This window comes from Copadichromis virginalis, linkage group LG1 (genome assembly GCF_057382275.1).
Source record: "Copadichromis virginalis isolate Kocher_CV1m ecotype Utaka linkage group LG1, C_Virginalis_male_GT1.1, whole genome shotgun sequence".
NCBI classification, from domain to species: Eukaryota; Metazoa; Chordata; class Actinopteri; order Cichliformes; family Cichlidae; genus Copadichromis; species Copadichromis virginalis.
In genome coordinates, this window is record NC_140618.1 from 25,228,349 (window position 1) to 25,241,780 (window position 13,432).

The window sequence follows — 13,432 nt, forward strand, 5'->3', positions numbered from 1 at the left end:
ATTGGAGTGCTGTTGTACTCACTGTGTAATATTAGTATCTAACCACATACATCACCCTTTTGTTCATTTACAACACTTCACCTTTGGGAAACTGAAGACACTTACTTTATTTTACGGTGTCCTAAAAGTAAGTTAAACACCTTTTCCCTTTAAACTGATGTTCACACGTGATTGAATCCTTAAGTAGAAACAGATCACAAAGACTGGGTGAGGAGTCCCTTGAAACACTTTCATTTTAATAAAATCCACAAAATCATGACTTTCATTTCGGTTCAAACAAAGTCAACACATCTCGGCTGTGAAAAACCTCAAAGTGCTCATGAATTTAATGCTCTGCAGTACAGTTTTTAAGCTTTTTCCCCACTTTTCCTTAAACCAATTCATCAATAAATTAATATTAAATACACATTTACTGTACATCTAAAGCTGCCACGTGTTGGTGGCAGTAATAAAGAATTTCTTATAAATACATCCCTCCCCCATTTCCAAGCATATCTGACAAAAAACAAACTGGATACAACTACCAATGATATGTTAAGACCCCAGTTTGCTGTCTGATTGTCTTGTCACTTCACTGAGGAGCTCTCGCTCTTTATCTGTATTTTTTTTTTTGGACCGCGCACAGCTCTCAGATTGTCCTCAGTAACTGAGATTCATGATTACCCTCATATCAGCAGAGAAGTGTCATCAGAGCAGCAAGCATTAGACTTTGTAGTAGATGTTGGTGGGACTCTGGGGCATTATCTCCTGAACTATGTACACAGGGGGCCCGTAGTCACTGCTCACGCGCTCAAAGTGACGGCAGATCATGCTGTCGGAAGCCCGCAGAGGAAAGACGACGTCGCTGCGGTCCGAGCCGTTGTTGTCGCTGCTGATGCTGTCCCGTTTCGGCACGCCCAAAGTGTTGAGGGACACGGAGGCGGACTGCTGCCCATCTGGGACGCAGCGACGGTGACGGTGCCTCCACAACACAGCCAACAGAACTATGATGACCACGAGCAGGACCACACAGCCAGAGACAACCCACGTGAAGAGTCCTGTCTCCGAGCCCACATCTGTCAGAAGATAGAAAAAGAAAATTTAAGGGGCAAGAGACACAAAGGTTTAAAAACAACTTCACTCACTTAATGCCCCGGCACGGCCTGATCAGCACATGTTAGCGTGAAAAATCTCAGCTGAAGCTGGACACAAGAGAATATGCTTCATCTTAAGTGTCACCCTGTTAGAAAACACAGGCCCTTTTTTTGGCACATGACAGACTCATGATCACTTGAGGTTTGAGTGCAAACTGGAGGACTCAGTGAAATGTCATTGTGATGAACAGTTTGCAGCATTGTTTTATTCTTCTGTCCGTCTGCGGAGTCACACGATGATCACGAAGTGGGTCAGAGCAGAATAAAAAGGCTGCTCAGACAATTTCAAATCCAGTCTTCTAAGGGTTGATGAGTTTGGTTTCTACCGATCGTTGTTAGCGACAACAAATTACACAAATCAACTCAAATATTTCAATCAAGAGCCAATATGTAGTTTAAATGTTGCCTTCATTTTGCTTTTTTATGAGCTAAAAAGACTATAATCACTTTCTAATGTTGTTTTATTGTTAGTTATTTACTACTGAGAGCATAAAAATGTATTCAATAAACTGCAATTTGTTCAGCAGTGTTGCTGAAGCTGCCCTACAGAAGAGTTTTGTCCCATGAGGGCTGAAGCGAACACAAGAGTCCTGGGGTAGAAATTGCAAACAGACTTAATGGTTAATTAAAAATCTGTGAACATTATTGGGTTCTTTTGATATGTGTGGGAAACTCAACATTAATGCACAAAAGGAAGGTAACTGAAAGGGCAGGTAAAGGTAAGGCTTGCACAGTCTGCTCCTGTGTGCTAGAAATGCCCATGATACTGCTGTACATGATTCCCCAGGCTGTATTTTTGGTTTGTCTTCATACCAGCTTTACTTTTTATATCCTCTTCTTTCGTGGAGGCGTCCTTGGCCTTGGACTTTGGTCGTGTAGGTGGGAATCTGGTGGGGGACTCCTGAAGTGTTGAAGGTGGATCTGAAGAGTCTGGAATAAAAACCACACAGACTGATATAAGCTGCAAACCTCACACCTTCCAGGTTACTGTAATGAGATTTATTGGTTCATTCAGAATCTAAATAAAGAGCTAATTTCTTTCTATTTGTTTATTGATTTCGGATCAACAGTCATTCAGATAAAATTGAATCACAAGACAAAGAGCGAAACTTGTTTTTTTCTCAACGCAGCCAGACCACAGAAAGCTGGGTTTTGTGTCACAGCTGCGATTTTCTTTTTTTTTTTCTTGACAGGAAAAGCATCACTAACATGTTCTCCTTTTTTCCCCACCCACTCACACATAACATATACATATGAGTGACAAATTAAAGGAAGAAAAACAGCCTAAAGTGTCTTACTAAGATGTTGCCGGAAAAACTTTAATGCTCTGGCTTTTCTGTGAAACTCTGCTGGAGGATTTTTCAAAAACTCTTTTTTTGGAGGATAAAGGTGCTGCGGGAGACCCAAACCACAGTAGCAACGCTACAGAGCCTCTAGATCAATACACTGTAAGGGTCGGTGGTACAGGTTTGCCCTTAATTTATCAGATGGAGCCATTTTAAAAAAAATTCCCTCTGGTTTTTCCAGGGGGACTTTTCTGGAAAAAGACCAGCTGTTTCACAGTTACGGATTTTCCTCTGTGGTTCATTAGAAATGTGATCAAGTCTGAGAATATAGAATTAAATGAGAACAATTAAGTAATCAAAAGAAACCCCGTCTTGTTTTTAATTGGTTATATTTCCCTTTATGATACTCTCTGTCAGTGAGAAGTAACTAAATCCATTCAATCAAGTACTTAAATATACTTTTGAGAAGTTTCAGCCACTTATGTATTGGGGCCGCCATCCTTACAAGTTACTATTAGGATGTTGGCTCCACGCTCTTCCACTTATCTAAGTCAGGGTCGCTGGAGCCAATCCCAGCTGTTAAGAGTTGCGAGAGGCAACAAGAGACAGCGGATCTGAACCTACACCTTTCTTTCCTCTAAAAAACAAAGCACTGTTAAAAAGTCCTACTTCTGCTTTAAACTTCAATCAGGGTTCCTCCTGATTTACTCTTCATTACTCAGAGAATTAAAACACTTCAGTGTCGTCCCAGGAAACCATATGAGATCTTTCTATCTTAGTTTTCTCATAAACTCCCCATGAATGATCGCCATAGTCACCTGGTTTTGTCTTTAAGCCTACCCAGAACCAACTCTTTGTGAAAGGAAAGGAGATAACGCCATCACACAGCTCAGTTTGCATTGGTTACATCTTACATTAAATTACACTTTTAGCATTAATTAAATAAACTTCAGAGATGCTGAAGTCATTAATGGACTGGAGATAAAGTGGATCATCTACTAAAGAGGAAGAAAAAAACAGAAGTAGATATCAGGCTGAGCAATACTTAATAAATCCATTTCGTTTCACCATTGGTAGTAATGATAGGCAACCTTGAATGTGGACTGCCTTTGTCAGATTACAAAGCACACATTTTTCTTTGTTACACATCACATTATTCAGGGCTCCGTGTTTAGAGCAAACCTTTCATCATGGTCAATAGCAACAAGGATTTGTCTACTTTTTCTTCTTAAAATAGTGTGAAAAAGGTTTATAAAGGACTCTTTCTTAATATCTGCATTGCTTTATTAGTAATTTATATTATTAAAAAGGAACTAAACTAGTCTTTCACCAATAACCTCTCAGGTTTCTCAGCCTTCAAAAAGTGTAGTTCTTAATTTTAAATTTGGCAATTTATGGGATAATGTGCAAGCCTTCAAATGAACTGGGTTTAACAACAAACATAAAAGTATGGAAGCTTGTTTCTGCCACTGGGGGAAAAAACATTTGGAAAAAAAAGAACATCCTAAAGTCAAACATTTTAGTTCTCATCTCAAAAGTTTAACTCTGTAACTTGAAATTTCAAGGTTTTTCTCAGATGTTTGTATGGAAGCCCGTTTCCGCCACTAAAAAAAAAAAAAAAAAGCTAGTATCCATAACTCGAAATTTCGAGTTATTTTCTCGAAATTTCGAGAAATATAACTCGAAATTTCGAGTTACTTTTCTCAAAATTTCGAGTTAGCTCTGCCAATCAAAAATATACGTGAATGAGGTCGCTTTCTTGTTACCCGGAAGCATATGGCGCAGGACCGCGCACTCAAAAACGGATCCCAACAAATTAAAGTATGTTTGCTGATAGTAACACCATGTGATTCAGCTAATAACACAGGGATTTCATCATTTGTGAAGCCAGGCTGAAAACACTCAGCAATCTGTGCATTCACGACTGGATGTAATACCGGTAGCTTAGCTGTAGCATTTGTAGCTGAGGGCTTCAGCTTCCGGGTAACATGGAAATGACGCCATTCACGTAGATTACTGATTGGCAGCGCTAACTCGAAATTTCGAGTTGCTTTTCTCAAAATTTTGAGTTAATATGTCGAAATTTCGAGATAATAACTCGAAATTTCGAGAAAATAACTCGAAATTTTGAGTTATGGATCCTTTTTTTTTTTTTTTAGTGGCGGAAACGGGCTTCCATATGTTTGAGTTGGTATGTTGAAGTTTTTTAAAAGTTTATTTTTTATTAAGTGGCAGAAAGAAGCTTCCACATACCAACATAAAAAAGTGACAGTTTAACGTCTAAATACAGGAAAGAAATATTGTGATCTTTGCTCAAACATAAAAATAAATACTAAAGTAAAAATGAAATGTTATACCTTAACTGGGACTACATGCACATTTGAGTGTTAGTTAGCTTAGTTTGAACAGCAGTCATTAAAGCTTCACTTCAGTGTCTCATTCATTCATCACTGATGTTCAAATTTCCTGCCAGCACATTTACTGTGAACGTAAAAAATATGACAACACGATTAAACGTTCAATTTAAAAAGCACAACGTATAACTCAAAATCTGACGCTTCCAACGACTCGTCGTGACTTTTAATATATGCAGAAATTAAAACTCGATAACACCTAAAAATTGAACTTATTAATATTTGCTGTCGCTGTAAAAAAAAGATGTGTTTACACCAGTAAACACAGCGGGAGAACAGCCCCATATTTCCAGTTATGATCAGTGGAGAAATGCACGAAATGCTGATTTTTTTTTTTTTTTTTTTTCATCTCCAACTCAAACTCCTGAATTATTTATGTAGATACCACTTCACATTTCAGAGGTCAAAAAAATAATATTTATTTTTTAGGCCTTTCATTTATTTAGCTTTTAAAGTTTCTGGAAAAACACACAGAAACAGCAGCTGTCATGTTTCTGTGATTATGTGGAGTTAAAGAAGCAAACAAGCACACTATAAACACTAGTTTCTTCATTTAGAGAGTATGGCTTGAAAATTGATAAATAGTGTGTCGACAGGTAGCGTACACCTGTGTGCCTGTTGTGTTTTAAAGAATGATGCATCCTCAAATTAAACCAGTTATTGTGATGTTAATATGACAAAAAATAAATAAAATAAATACCACGGCAGTCTCAAATGATCACATGCATGATAATACCGGCTTTAAGCTGCTAGTGCTGGCTTAAATTAAGGATTTGGAATAATTCATGACAGAAATCTCTCTTCAAGAGAATTGATGGATGATCACAGGATTATGTGACCACTCAGTAATTCAAGTCTGGAGAGGATATTATTGCTTTAAATATGACCTGAAATAAACAGCTGGTTCTATCTGTCAGATAACTACATGTGTATGTATATGTTTGTGTGTGTGTTCATGTCATCCACACATGCGCCGGCACAGACACGTGAAAGCAAAGCTCTTACTCTGGCCGACTCTCAGCACCAGCTTCATGGATTTGGTCCTGCACACCCCTCCATTAGTGTTATCCAGACCCTGCAGGAAGCCCGTGGAGGTGGCTGATAAACACAGGGAGGAGGCAAAAATTAAACACTTTTTTCTTCCCTTCCCCAAGTTTCGTGTAAATCATAAACGATTATCAGGGAATGCATAATTACGCGACGACTCCTTTGCAGACAAGTTGGGTCAGTTGCCAAAAGTTGCATCACTTATGCAACAAAATGCCACACATAGCACAAGCTGTGATGTTATAAACAGCAGATAATCACACATGTGAAAACACCACAGAAGCTACAGAAAATGCTGTGAGGGCTGAACCAAAAAGATACTTATTTTTTTAGTGTATATTCTTTAAAAAAACAAAAACAAAAAAAAAGCTGAATTGCTCCCAAAATACTTAACCTCCAAAACATCTTGAAGAAAACCTGAACAGAGTGAGAGGATTTGTTGCAGCATGGTTGCATTAGTTGCAGTTAGGTGAAGCCAGCAAACTGGAAATTGAGTGTGATGTTGCTGAATGTACTAACCAGTGAACTGACTAAGCATTGCATCTCAAAATGCAACACGGGAAATGAGACGAATGGAGAATATTTTAGCAGCTATCCTTTTGAATCAATAACCAACACTCGCATGAGACACACACACACACACCAGGAACTCTCACTCACCCCTGTCATTCACACACATACTTGTTAGCAGCATTTAGGTCAGATAACAACATCTCGCAGGCTACAAGCCACGTTGCCATGTAAGCTCCCATCAAATCCGCCTGATGCTGTAAAAGCCTTCTGTGATTTGGGGCATGTAAGCCCTTGGAATCACACAGGCCTGCCAGAGCGAAGTGTGCTGTCAGAGCGTGGCGAGGTGGGTGAGGCTACATGGTCAGACTTGCTCTCTATCTCATGCATCACTTGCCTCTTAAGATGCTGGTTTAACCGACGGCAGTCCAATAACGAGGCCACGTTTTTTTGTGTGTGTGCGGGGTTTTTTTTTTTTTTACTTTGATTCTCACGCAAACTGACAAATTGAGAGGGAGCCAAGGATGATGGTGTCCTCTTTACCCAGAGAGAGAGGAGAGAGGGCAGGGGAAGGAAAAAGGAATCAGCTTCTAGCCTGGATTTAAAGGCTGTTCCACCTGTAGGAACCAGCTGCTTTTCCCCATCATACTGAGTTTAATTAGAACGTGTGCCACACGTTTGGCAGCCATGGCTTCAGACACAAAAAAACACTCACAGGTTATGTAATAGTCCTTCCCCTTGAGGAACTCCAGACCCCACAAGTTGGGGCTGAATTCCTGAAACTTGAACGTGAACTTTACATCACGGTTTGGTTTGTCGCAGTTCAGCAGAGGCGTGTCAGTCTGGTCAATGGTGCAGCTCTCCAGCTGACTTCGCGAGACCAGGAAGACTCTGTAGAACTCCTCCTTTCCCCCAGAGGAAGCATCTGCCCTGGGGCACACAATGTCCATCTTGTCCCCTATCTGTGGATACAGAATGAGACCCTGACCTGGAGTAAACCTGTGATAAAAGAGAGAAACACAACACTTTAAAAAAAACAAAAAAAACATAAAAATCCTCTTAAACCGGCAGAGACTGGAGCATCTTCACTTTATGCAATTCTCAGCTTGAACTTGATGGATAATAAAGTGGCCACATTTTAACTTCAGTGATAAGAGCGTTTCGACAAGATCTTGCAGGTTTTCATTTGTTCACATCAGACCAGTTGCTTGTTTAGACTGAGGAACAAACCAAAAACAAACAGCGCAGTCATAAAGGAAAAAAGATTAGGTGATCAATCATGAACTGGATCAACAGAATATTAGTCTACAGTAATCCCTGGAGCTATTTTTTTAAAGCTCCCCAATTCCATCGCTTCAGGGGATTTTTTTGTGTTATGTAAATATCTGAAGAGCACATGCAGAAATGTATTGGTTTCATCACCAGCTAATAACATGGCGAAGATAAAAAGTCATTAATTAATACAAATCATTCTGTTTAGTTTCAATTGGCACAGGAGAAGAGCTGGAGCCTGGCAGTGTTTGGTGCTTCTGTGTTATCAGTTACTTCTCAGTCATTATAAATCACTTCTGGAAAATGTCACTGAGCAGATTTCTGTCAGTCCACAGCAGAAAGTTGTATTGATCGCAAAACTGATTCCTCCACTTACTTGGCATTGGAGCTGCTCCAGTGGATAGACTCCAGAGTGATGGCACGGCATGAGCAAACGATGGCCAGCAGGAACAGGGCACCGCAGCTCCATTCGCTGCTCCCCATCCCAGGAAGAAATCGGAGACTGGCTACACGGAGGCTCGGTATCATAAACCGGCTACAATTTGCTGTCCCTGCATGTCTCCGGTTGCTCCAGGTGCGCGCAAAGGACACGTTCCCGAATGAAATCCCACCAAGTTGCGAGTTTTCCTCCTGCGGCTGTTTGAAATGTTCCACATTGTGCGTAATTGGCTGGAAAATTATTCGTGTGACGAGATCCGTGTATTGAGGACAGAGAGAGTGTGCAGCGTTTAAAGCCATCAGCTGACCAGTCCGCCCATACGGGCTCGTGCGTAAGAGAAAGCCGGGGCTGGTGGGCACATTGATTGGTGAATTTTTATTTATTTATTTTTTTCACATTAACATACTGTACATTGCGTTACATGCACGAGCCATAAAACAAGCGCATTTTTAAAAGCGTGTTCAACACATTTGGGGGAAATCCAAGTCTGGCTGTTTTCCAGACGATTAAATAATAATAATAAAAAATCCAGAAATTATTGCGCTTACTTTTCTCAGAAGCTAGAAGTTTCATAGTAACCACAGATCTTTATCTGTTTTTTCTTCTTCTTCTTCTCGAAAGTGGGTTTGGGAAATATTAAGAGTCTAAACCAGCTGTAAAACGGTTTGGAACTAATTTGTATATTATAAGGACGTCACCTGTAGCGTTTAGTGTGTAGCGTTAGTTTTTTTTAGAAACATATTTGTGTCTTGTATGATTGACTATTTGTCACTATTTCAGGAGATCTACATTTAATTAAAGCTTTTTTACATTTTATTTTAATATTTTAATTTAATTTTTTTACTCCACCTTCTGTGGCCTGCTATGTGTTTACGTCACAGGCCATGAGGAATCTGGGGTAGCATATTAATTATAATGGTAATAATAATTAGCAGATGGATACATTAATATTCTATAATAATAATAATAATAATAATAAACGCTGTTTAATTAATTAATTAGATTATCATACTGTTGATTGGCCAGGGGGCGTAGCTTGTGTTGATCTTGTGACATGATGTGTGCTTCCTGTCAGTCAGTCACAGAATGATTGTTGGGTTCTTAGCTTTAGGAACCTACTTATACAGACTTAATGTGTTTGTAGAGCTCCACTAGACTAAATGAGGGTCCATCACCAGCTCTCATGAGCTCCTGTCCCTTAGGAAGCCTCAGAGGACGGGAGCAGAAGATGCTTTTTTGTAGGCTTGTAAAAACTGGTGTGAATATTTGTGACACATCCTGTCACACCAATAAGCCCTAGTGCAGTTTGTCTTGTGTCCTTAGTCCTCTAGAAACAGCAGTGATAACCTGGCATTGTTTGCTATGAACACTGAGAGGAAAAAGTCTCTCAGGAAAAAGAAGAAAGAAAAATCATTGGTCCGTTAAAACTCAGTGTCTGATGGTAAGTGTGTGGCGTGTTTCTTCTGTTGCATGTTATAAAATGTGTGTTTTGTGTTTGAGGCACAGGCTATGACTTCTTGTGATTATCCTAATGTTGTAACATTGTGTATGTAGACGACCGCTTTTGATCTCAGAATCTTCACAGATCTGCATCTTTTGCCACTTCTCACGGTCACATCTGCATGACAAACATATGTTTGTATTATATCTTCATGCAGCTGTGTTTCTTAGATTTATAGTGTACATATTATTTATTTGTGCAATTTGCACTACTCCATATCTATTTTTTTAACAAAAGCTTCAAAGAAAAAATGGAAGCGCTCAAATTATTTTCTTGTTGTTGGGCTGCTCGTTCGGTGCAGTCCTGGAGAAAGAAATAGAAATACACCCGGTTCTATAGAACAGTTGTTCTAGGGGAACAGTGTTGCACATCTTAATGAAAAGTTAACACACAGACGGCCACAGTGCTCTGCAGCGAGCGAGAAGTGATGCAAATGAGGGAAATCCACAGAGTGGACCAAACTAATGACTGTTTTTGATGACCAAATTGTTTCAGTGATGATCTATTCTTACCTGAAATGTATTCGTTTAACCTCAGAGCTTCTCCAAGTCTGCTAAACCAGACATCGTTATTGACTTATCTAAACACACACATCAAAGAGGGTTTTGGCCTTTTGCCAAAGGAAAATTACCAGGACTGTGACATAAATATTCTTCAACCTGCACTTTTTTTTACAGTGGGCTTTAATTTACTCAAGTTTAAAACACTTTATTTTGTTTAGAAAAAGGCCGAAAATACCAGGATAACGCATAAACTCCTTTTAACTAAGTTAACAGAGACGCCTTCTTATTACCATTATAATTAACCATATGTAGAGCAGAAGCTGTTCTGAGGCAGGAAAAACCCCGTTCTGTTTGTGTGTTTTACTTGTTGCCTTGCTCTGAGTTCATAGTTGAAGACATCTCTGCACTCAGAGAGACTTAGCGGTCGGTTTCATCTGACCTGTGAGTGTTTGAACCTGTGACCACGTTAAACAAAGAGGGCAGCCAGCCGGAGACCTCTCAGGCAATTAGAAGTTAGGATGAAAAGCAAAATGTGTCATTCTTAACTTGTCATCGAGTCTTTCCGTGTGTCTAACATGGCATTGCAGCATAATTGTTGATGACTGGCTGTTGATGTCCACATCTCTGCGAGCATGTGGACTGTGGTGCGGCAGAAGTGAAACTCCGGCTTGGTCGGCACATTAATGGTAAAGCCCTTTAGCACCAGCAGAGAAGATCTCAGCCACCGCCCTTCCTAACATCCACACACAAATCGGGGAGTTTTTCTCTTTCTTTAACAAAAAAAAAGTCAGTTATGCAAGTCCTACCGAGAGAATGACATTTATCCTACAATCAAGTTTCTATTCTTCTCAGTGGACTATTTGCAGAATGAACCTCAGGACAAGAAAGTACTGGTTTGAAGGATCATGAACGTTGCGGTTCAGGGGAAACACTGATGTGGTGACGAGTAGAAAGGGTAAAGGAGTGAAAGCTGTGACTCACACTATCACCTCGAATGAACCTGCTGTATCCAGGACGCGCAGACTTTAATGAGGTCAGGACATAAAGATGACCACGAACTGCTAAAACAGATGTATTTCTACAGAACCTCATGCAAATGAGTACAAGAAATCGTGCACATGGTGGATCTTCTTTAAAGTCATCTGTACGTTCTGCACCCGAGACTCTAATCCTCTGATTTTCAAGAGAGCCCGCGCTAATGACAAAGATTACACAGGACTTCTGTCACAGCTATGAAGCGCCACAAGTGACGGCTGAACTGCCCGGAGATGTCTGCATCTCTGTCGGGACATGACTGGGCTGTAAGTGTTCAAAGTACAGGCAGCATCTTTCAATTCATTTAAGCCTCAACATGAGAAAGCAGACTCTGAAATGTTTTTTCTCTCTCTCATGTAAACATTCAATTCATACAAGTCCAACTTTTCCTTTTCCTGAAACAAATTTAAGGCACACAAGTCTCACATGCTTTGTAATTGGTTTTATTTTCTTGTCATGCAACTTAGAGTAAATACACAACACAGCTTAAGCTATTTACAGTCCGTGTTAGCAAAATTTTCGGGATTACTCAGCTGATCTGTGAAATCAACAGAAATATAAAATTGAACCTTTAACCGTTTAGTTTGCTTGATGAGAAACTGGCTTCCTCTTTCTCTTTAACCGCTGTCATCTCTAGCAGAGCTGATTCATCTGTAATGCTCACATTTTAAAATTGTACTTTTTCCACTTTTTACTGCATCCATGCACCTGTAAATACACTGTAACAGCAAAGTAGTAAGGTGGAAATTATTCTTTTAGTTGGTAGTTTTGTGGAGAGCTCAACAGGACTCACTGGAAACATTAAGGTGTTAGGCTAAAAGTCAGAGAAGCAGAGAAGAGCACTGACTCTTTAAACTCAGATGTAACGTTGTGCCAAGGCAGAATTTAAAGAAATTGTGGGTTCCTCAAAGATTCGATGAGCCAGATGCAAAAACAGAGAATTGTGATTAGAGAATTTGGTCTTTTTCTTTCTGCACTACTTCATATGTAATACAACAGGAACTGCAGCTATTTCATATTTCCTTGCAGGTGTCGCTGCACCGCTGCACAAAATGCTCCCAACGGGCACCAAACTGACAACCCTGGAGTTATAACCATCTAGACAGCTTAAATTACAGCCAGTGACAAAGAGCATGTGCTTGACTGAACGGTTATTCCCCTGCAGCTTCGCTCTGTGCCTGCAGATGCGTCATATTCCTCAGTGTCATGATGACTCCTCTTTTTCGTCGTAGCAGTGGCCTTCAGCTTTTTTTGTCCTGTGAGATCTCCCAAAGTGAAGCTAATGCTAACATGTTAGGTGTCTGTTAATAAGAACAACCCCTATCACGATTAGCATTAACCTCAACCTGGGACCATGCTTGAAGGCTCCCGTGCTTTACTCCCATGCTTACCTCAATGTCGGCAGTGTTGAAGGTGTCCTGCAGGGGGTGACAGACAGTCTGATTAGAGAGCATTTATACACTCCAGCTGCAATGTTTCCTTCACTACAGAAGCTACAAAGCAGCACAACACTGTGACTTTGTGGAAATCTCGATTTTAGCTGCAAATTTTAAAGATTTAAGACGATCTGCTTTACGTTCTTTCTCATTCTCTCTCATAATTAAAAAATACTTCAAAATGAGGCTTTAAGGCAGAAGGACTGTGCTGATTGTTCAATTCTGATTATTCTTACTCCATTAGTTGGAAATCAAACATATAAACTGATCACTGCCCTCAACACTGAGCTCTTTTCCCCTCTTAAGTTTGACATTCAGTTAACTCATGTGTGTGACCCTCTAAATTCTTTGTCTGTACCTGAACTGGGCTTTAAAAGACCAGGTGTGGCACAGCTGGAAGTAAAGTTATGTATCTGCCGTAACTCCCCAGAGACACCGCGAGCAGCAACAGGATGTAGCAGGTGCTGTTATGTTGACTTTGGTTAAGAATCAAGATACTAATCTTGGTTAACAGGAAGCAAGTGTAAGTTTGTGTGTGTGTGTTTGTTATAGTGGTAGTTATGAAGCTACTGACCTGTCTCAGCAATGACAAAACACTTCCTCAGCAACCGGTCTCTCTCTCTCTCTCTCTCTCTCAGTTTCTCTCTTTGTCCTTCCTCGCTTAGCTCTTCGCTCTCCTCAGTTTCCTTTCCTCCCCTCTGTCTGTCTCGCTTGTTTGCTCTTGTGTAAGTGTAAACCAACTAGTGGGTATTCTTGACTTTTATAGGTATGCATGACTCATGTAAAATCCCCTTTGCTATGAGTATGACTATTAAAAGACAAGAGAATCACATAATACTTTTCTGAAAGTTGCCAT

The 13,432-nt window shown here is 40.1% G+C and overlaps 1 protein-coding gene across 2 annotated transcripts; it reads right to left on the minus strand.

Annotated features, from left to right (window-relative positions):
- Positions 1-223: 223 nt before the first annotated feature.
- LOC146718828 (ephrin-B2a-like) lies at positions 224-8,376 on the minus strand. Of its 2 annotated transcripts, none has more exons than XM_085456059.1 (5): positions 8,039-8,376; positions 7,106-7,389; positions 5,839-5,931; positions 1,956-2,063; positions 224-1,055 (listed from the first exon to the last, which is right to left on the minus strand). In XM_085456059.1, exons 1-5 carry the CDS (start codon positions 8,188-8,190, stop codon positions 703-705), a joined length of 990 nt encoding a protein of 329 aa, XP_085312185.1. In that variant the 5' UTR covers positions 8,191-8,376; the 3' UTR covers positions 224-702. The 2 variants fall into 2 exon arrangements, with proteins under 2 accessions (XP_085312185.1, XP_085312176.1); XM_085456050.1 differs by having other exon boundaries at positions 1,947-2,063.
- Between the last annotated feature and the right edge of the window lie 5,056 nt (positions 8,377-13,432).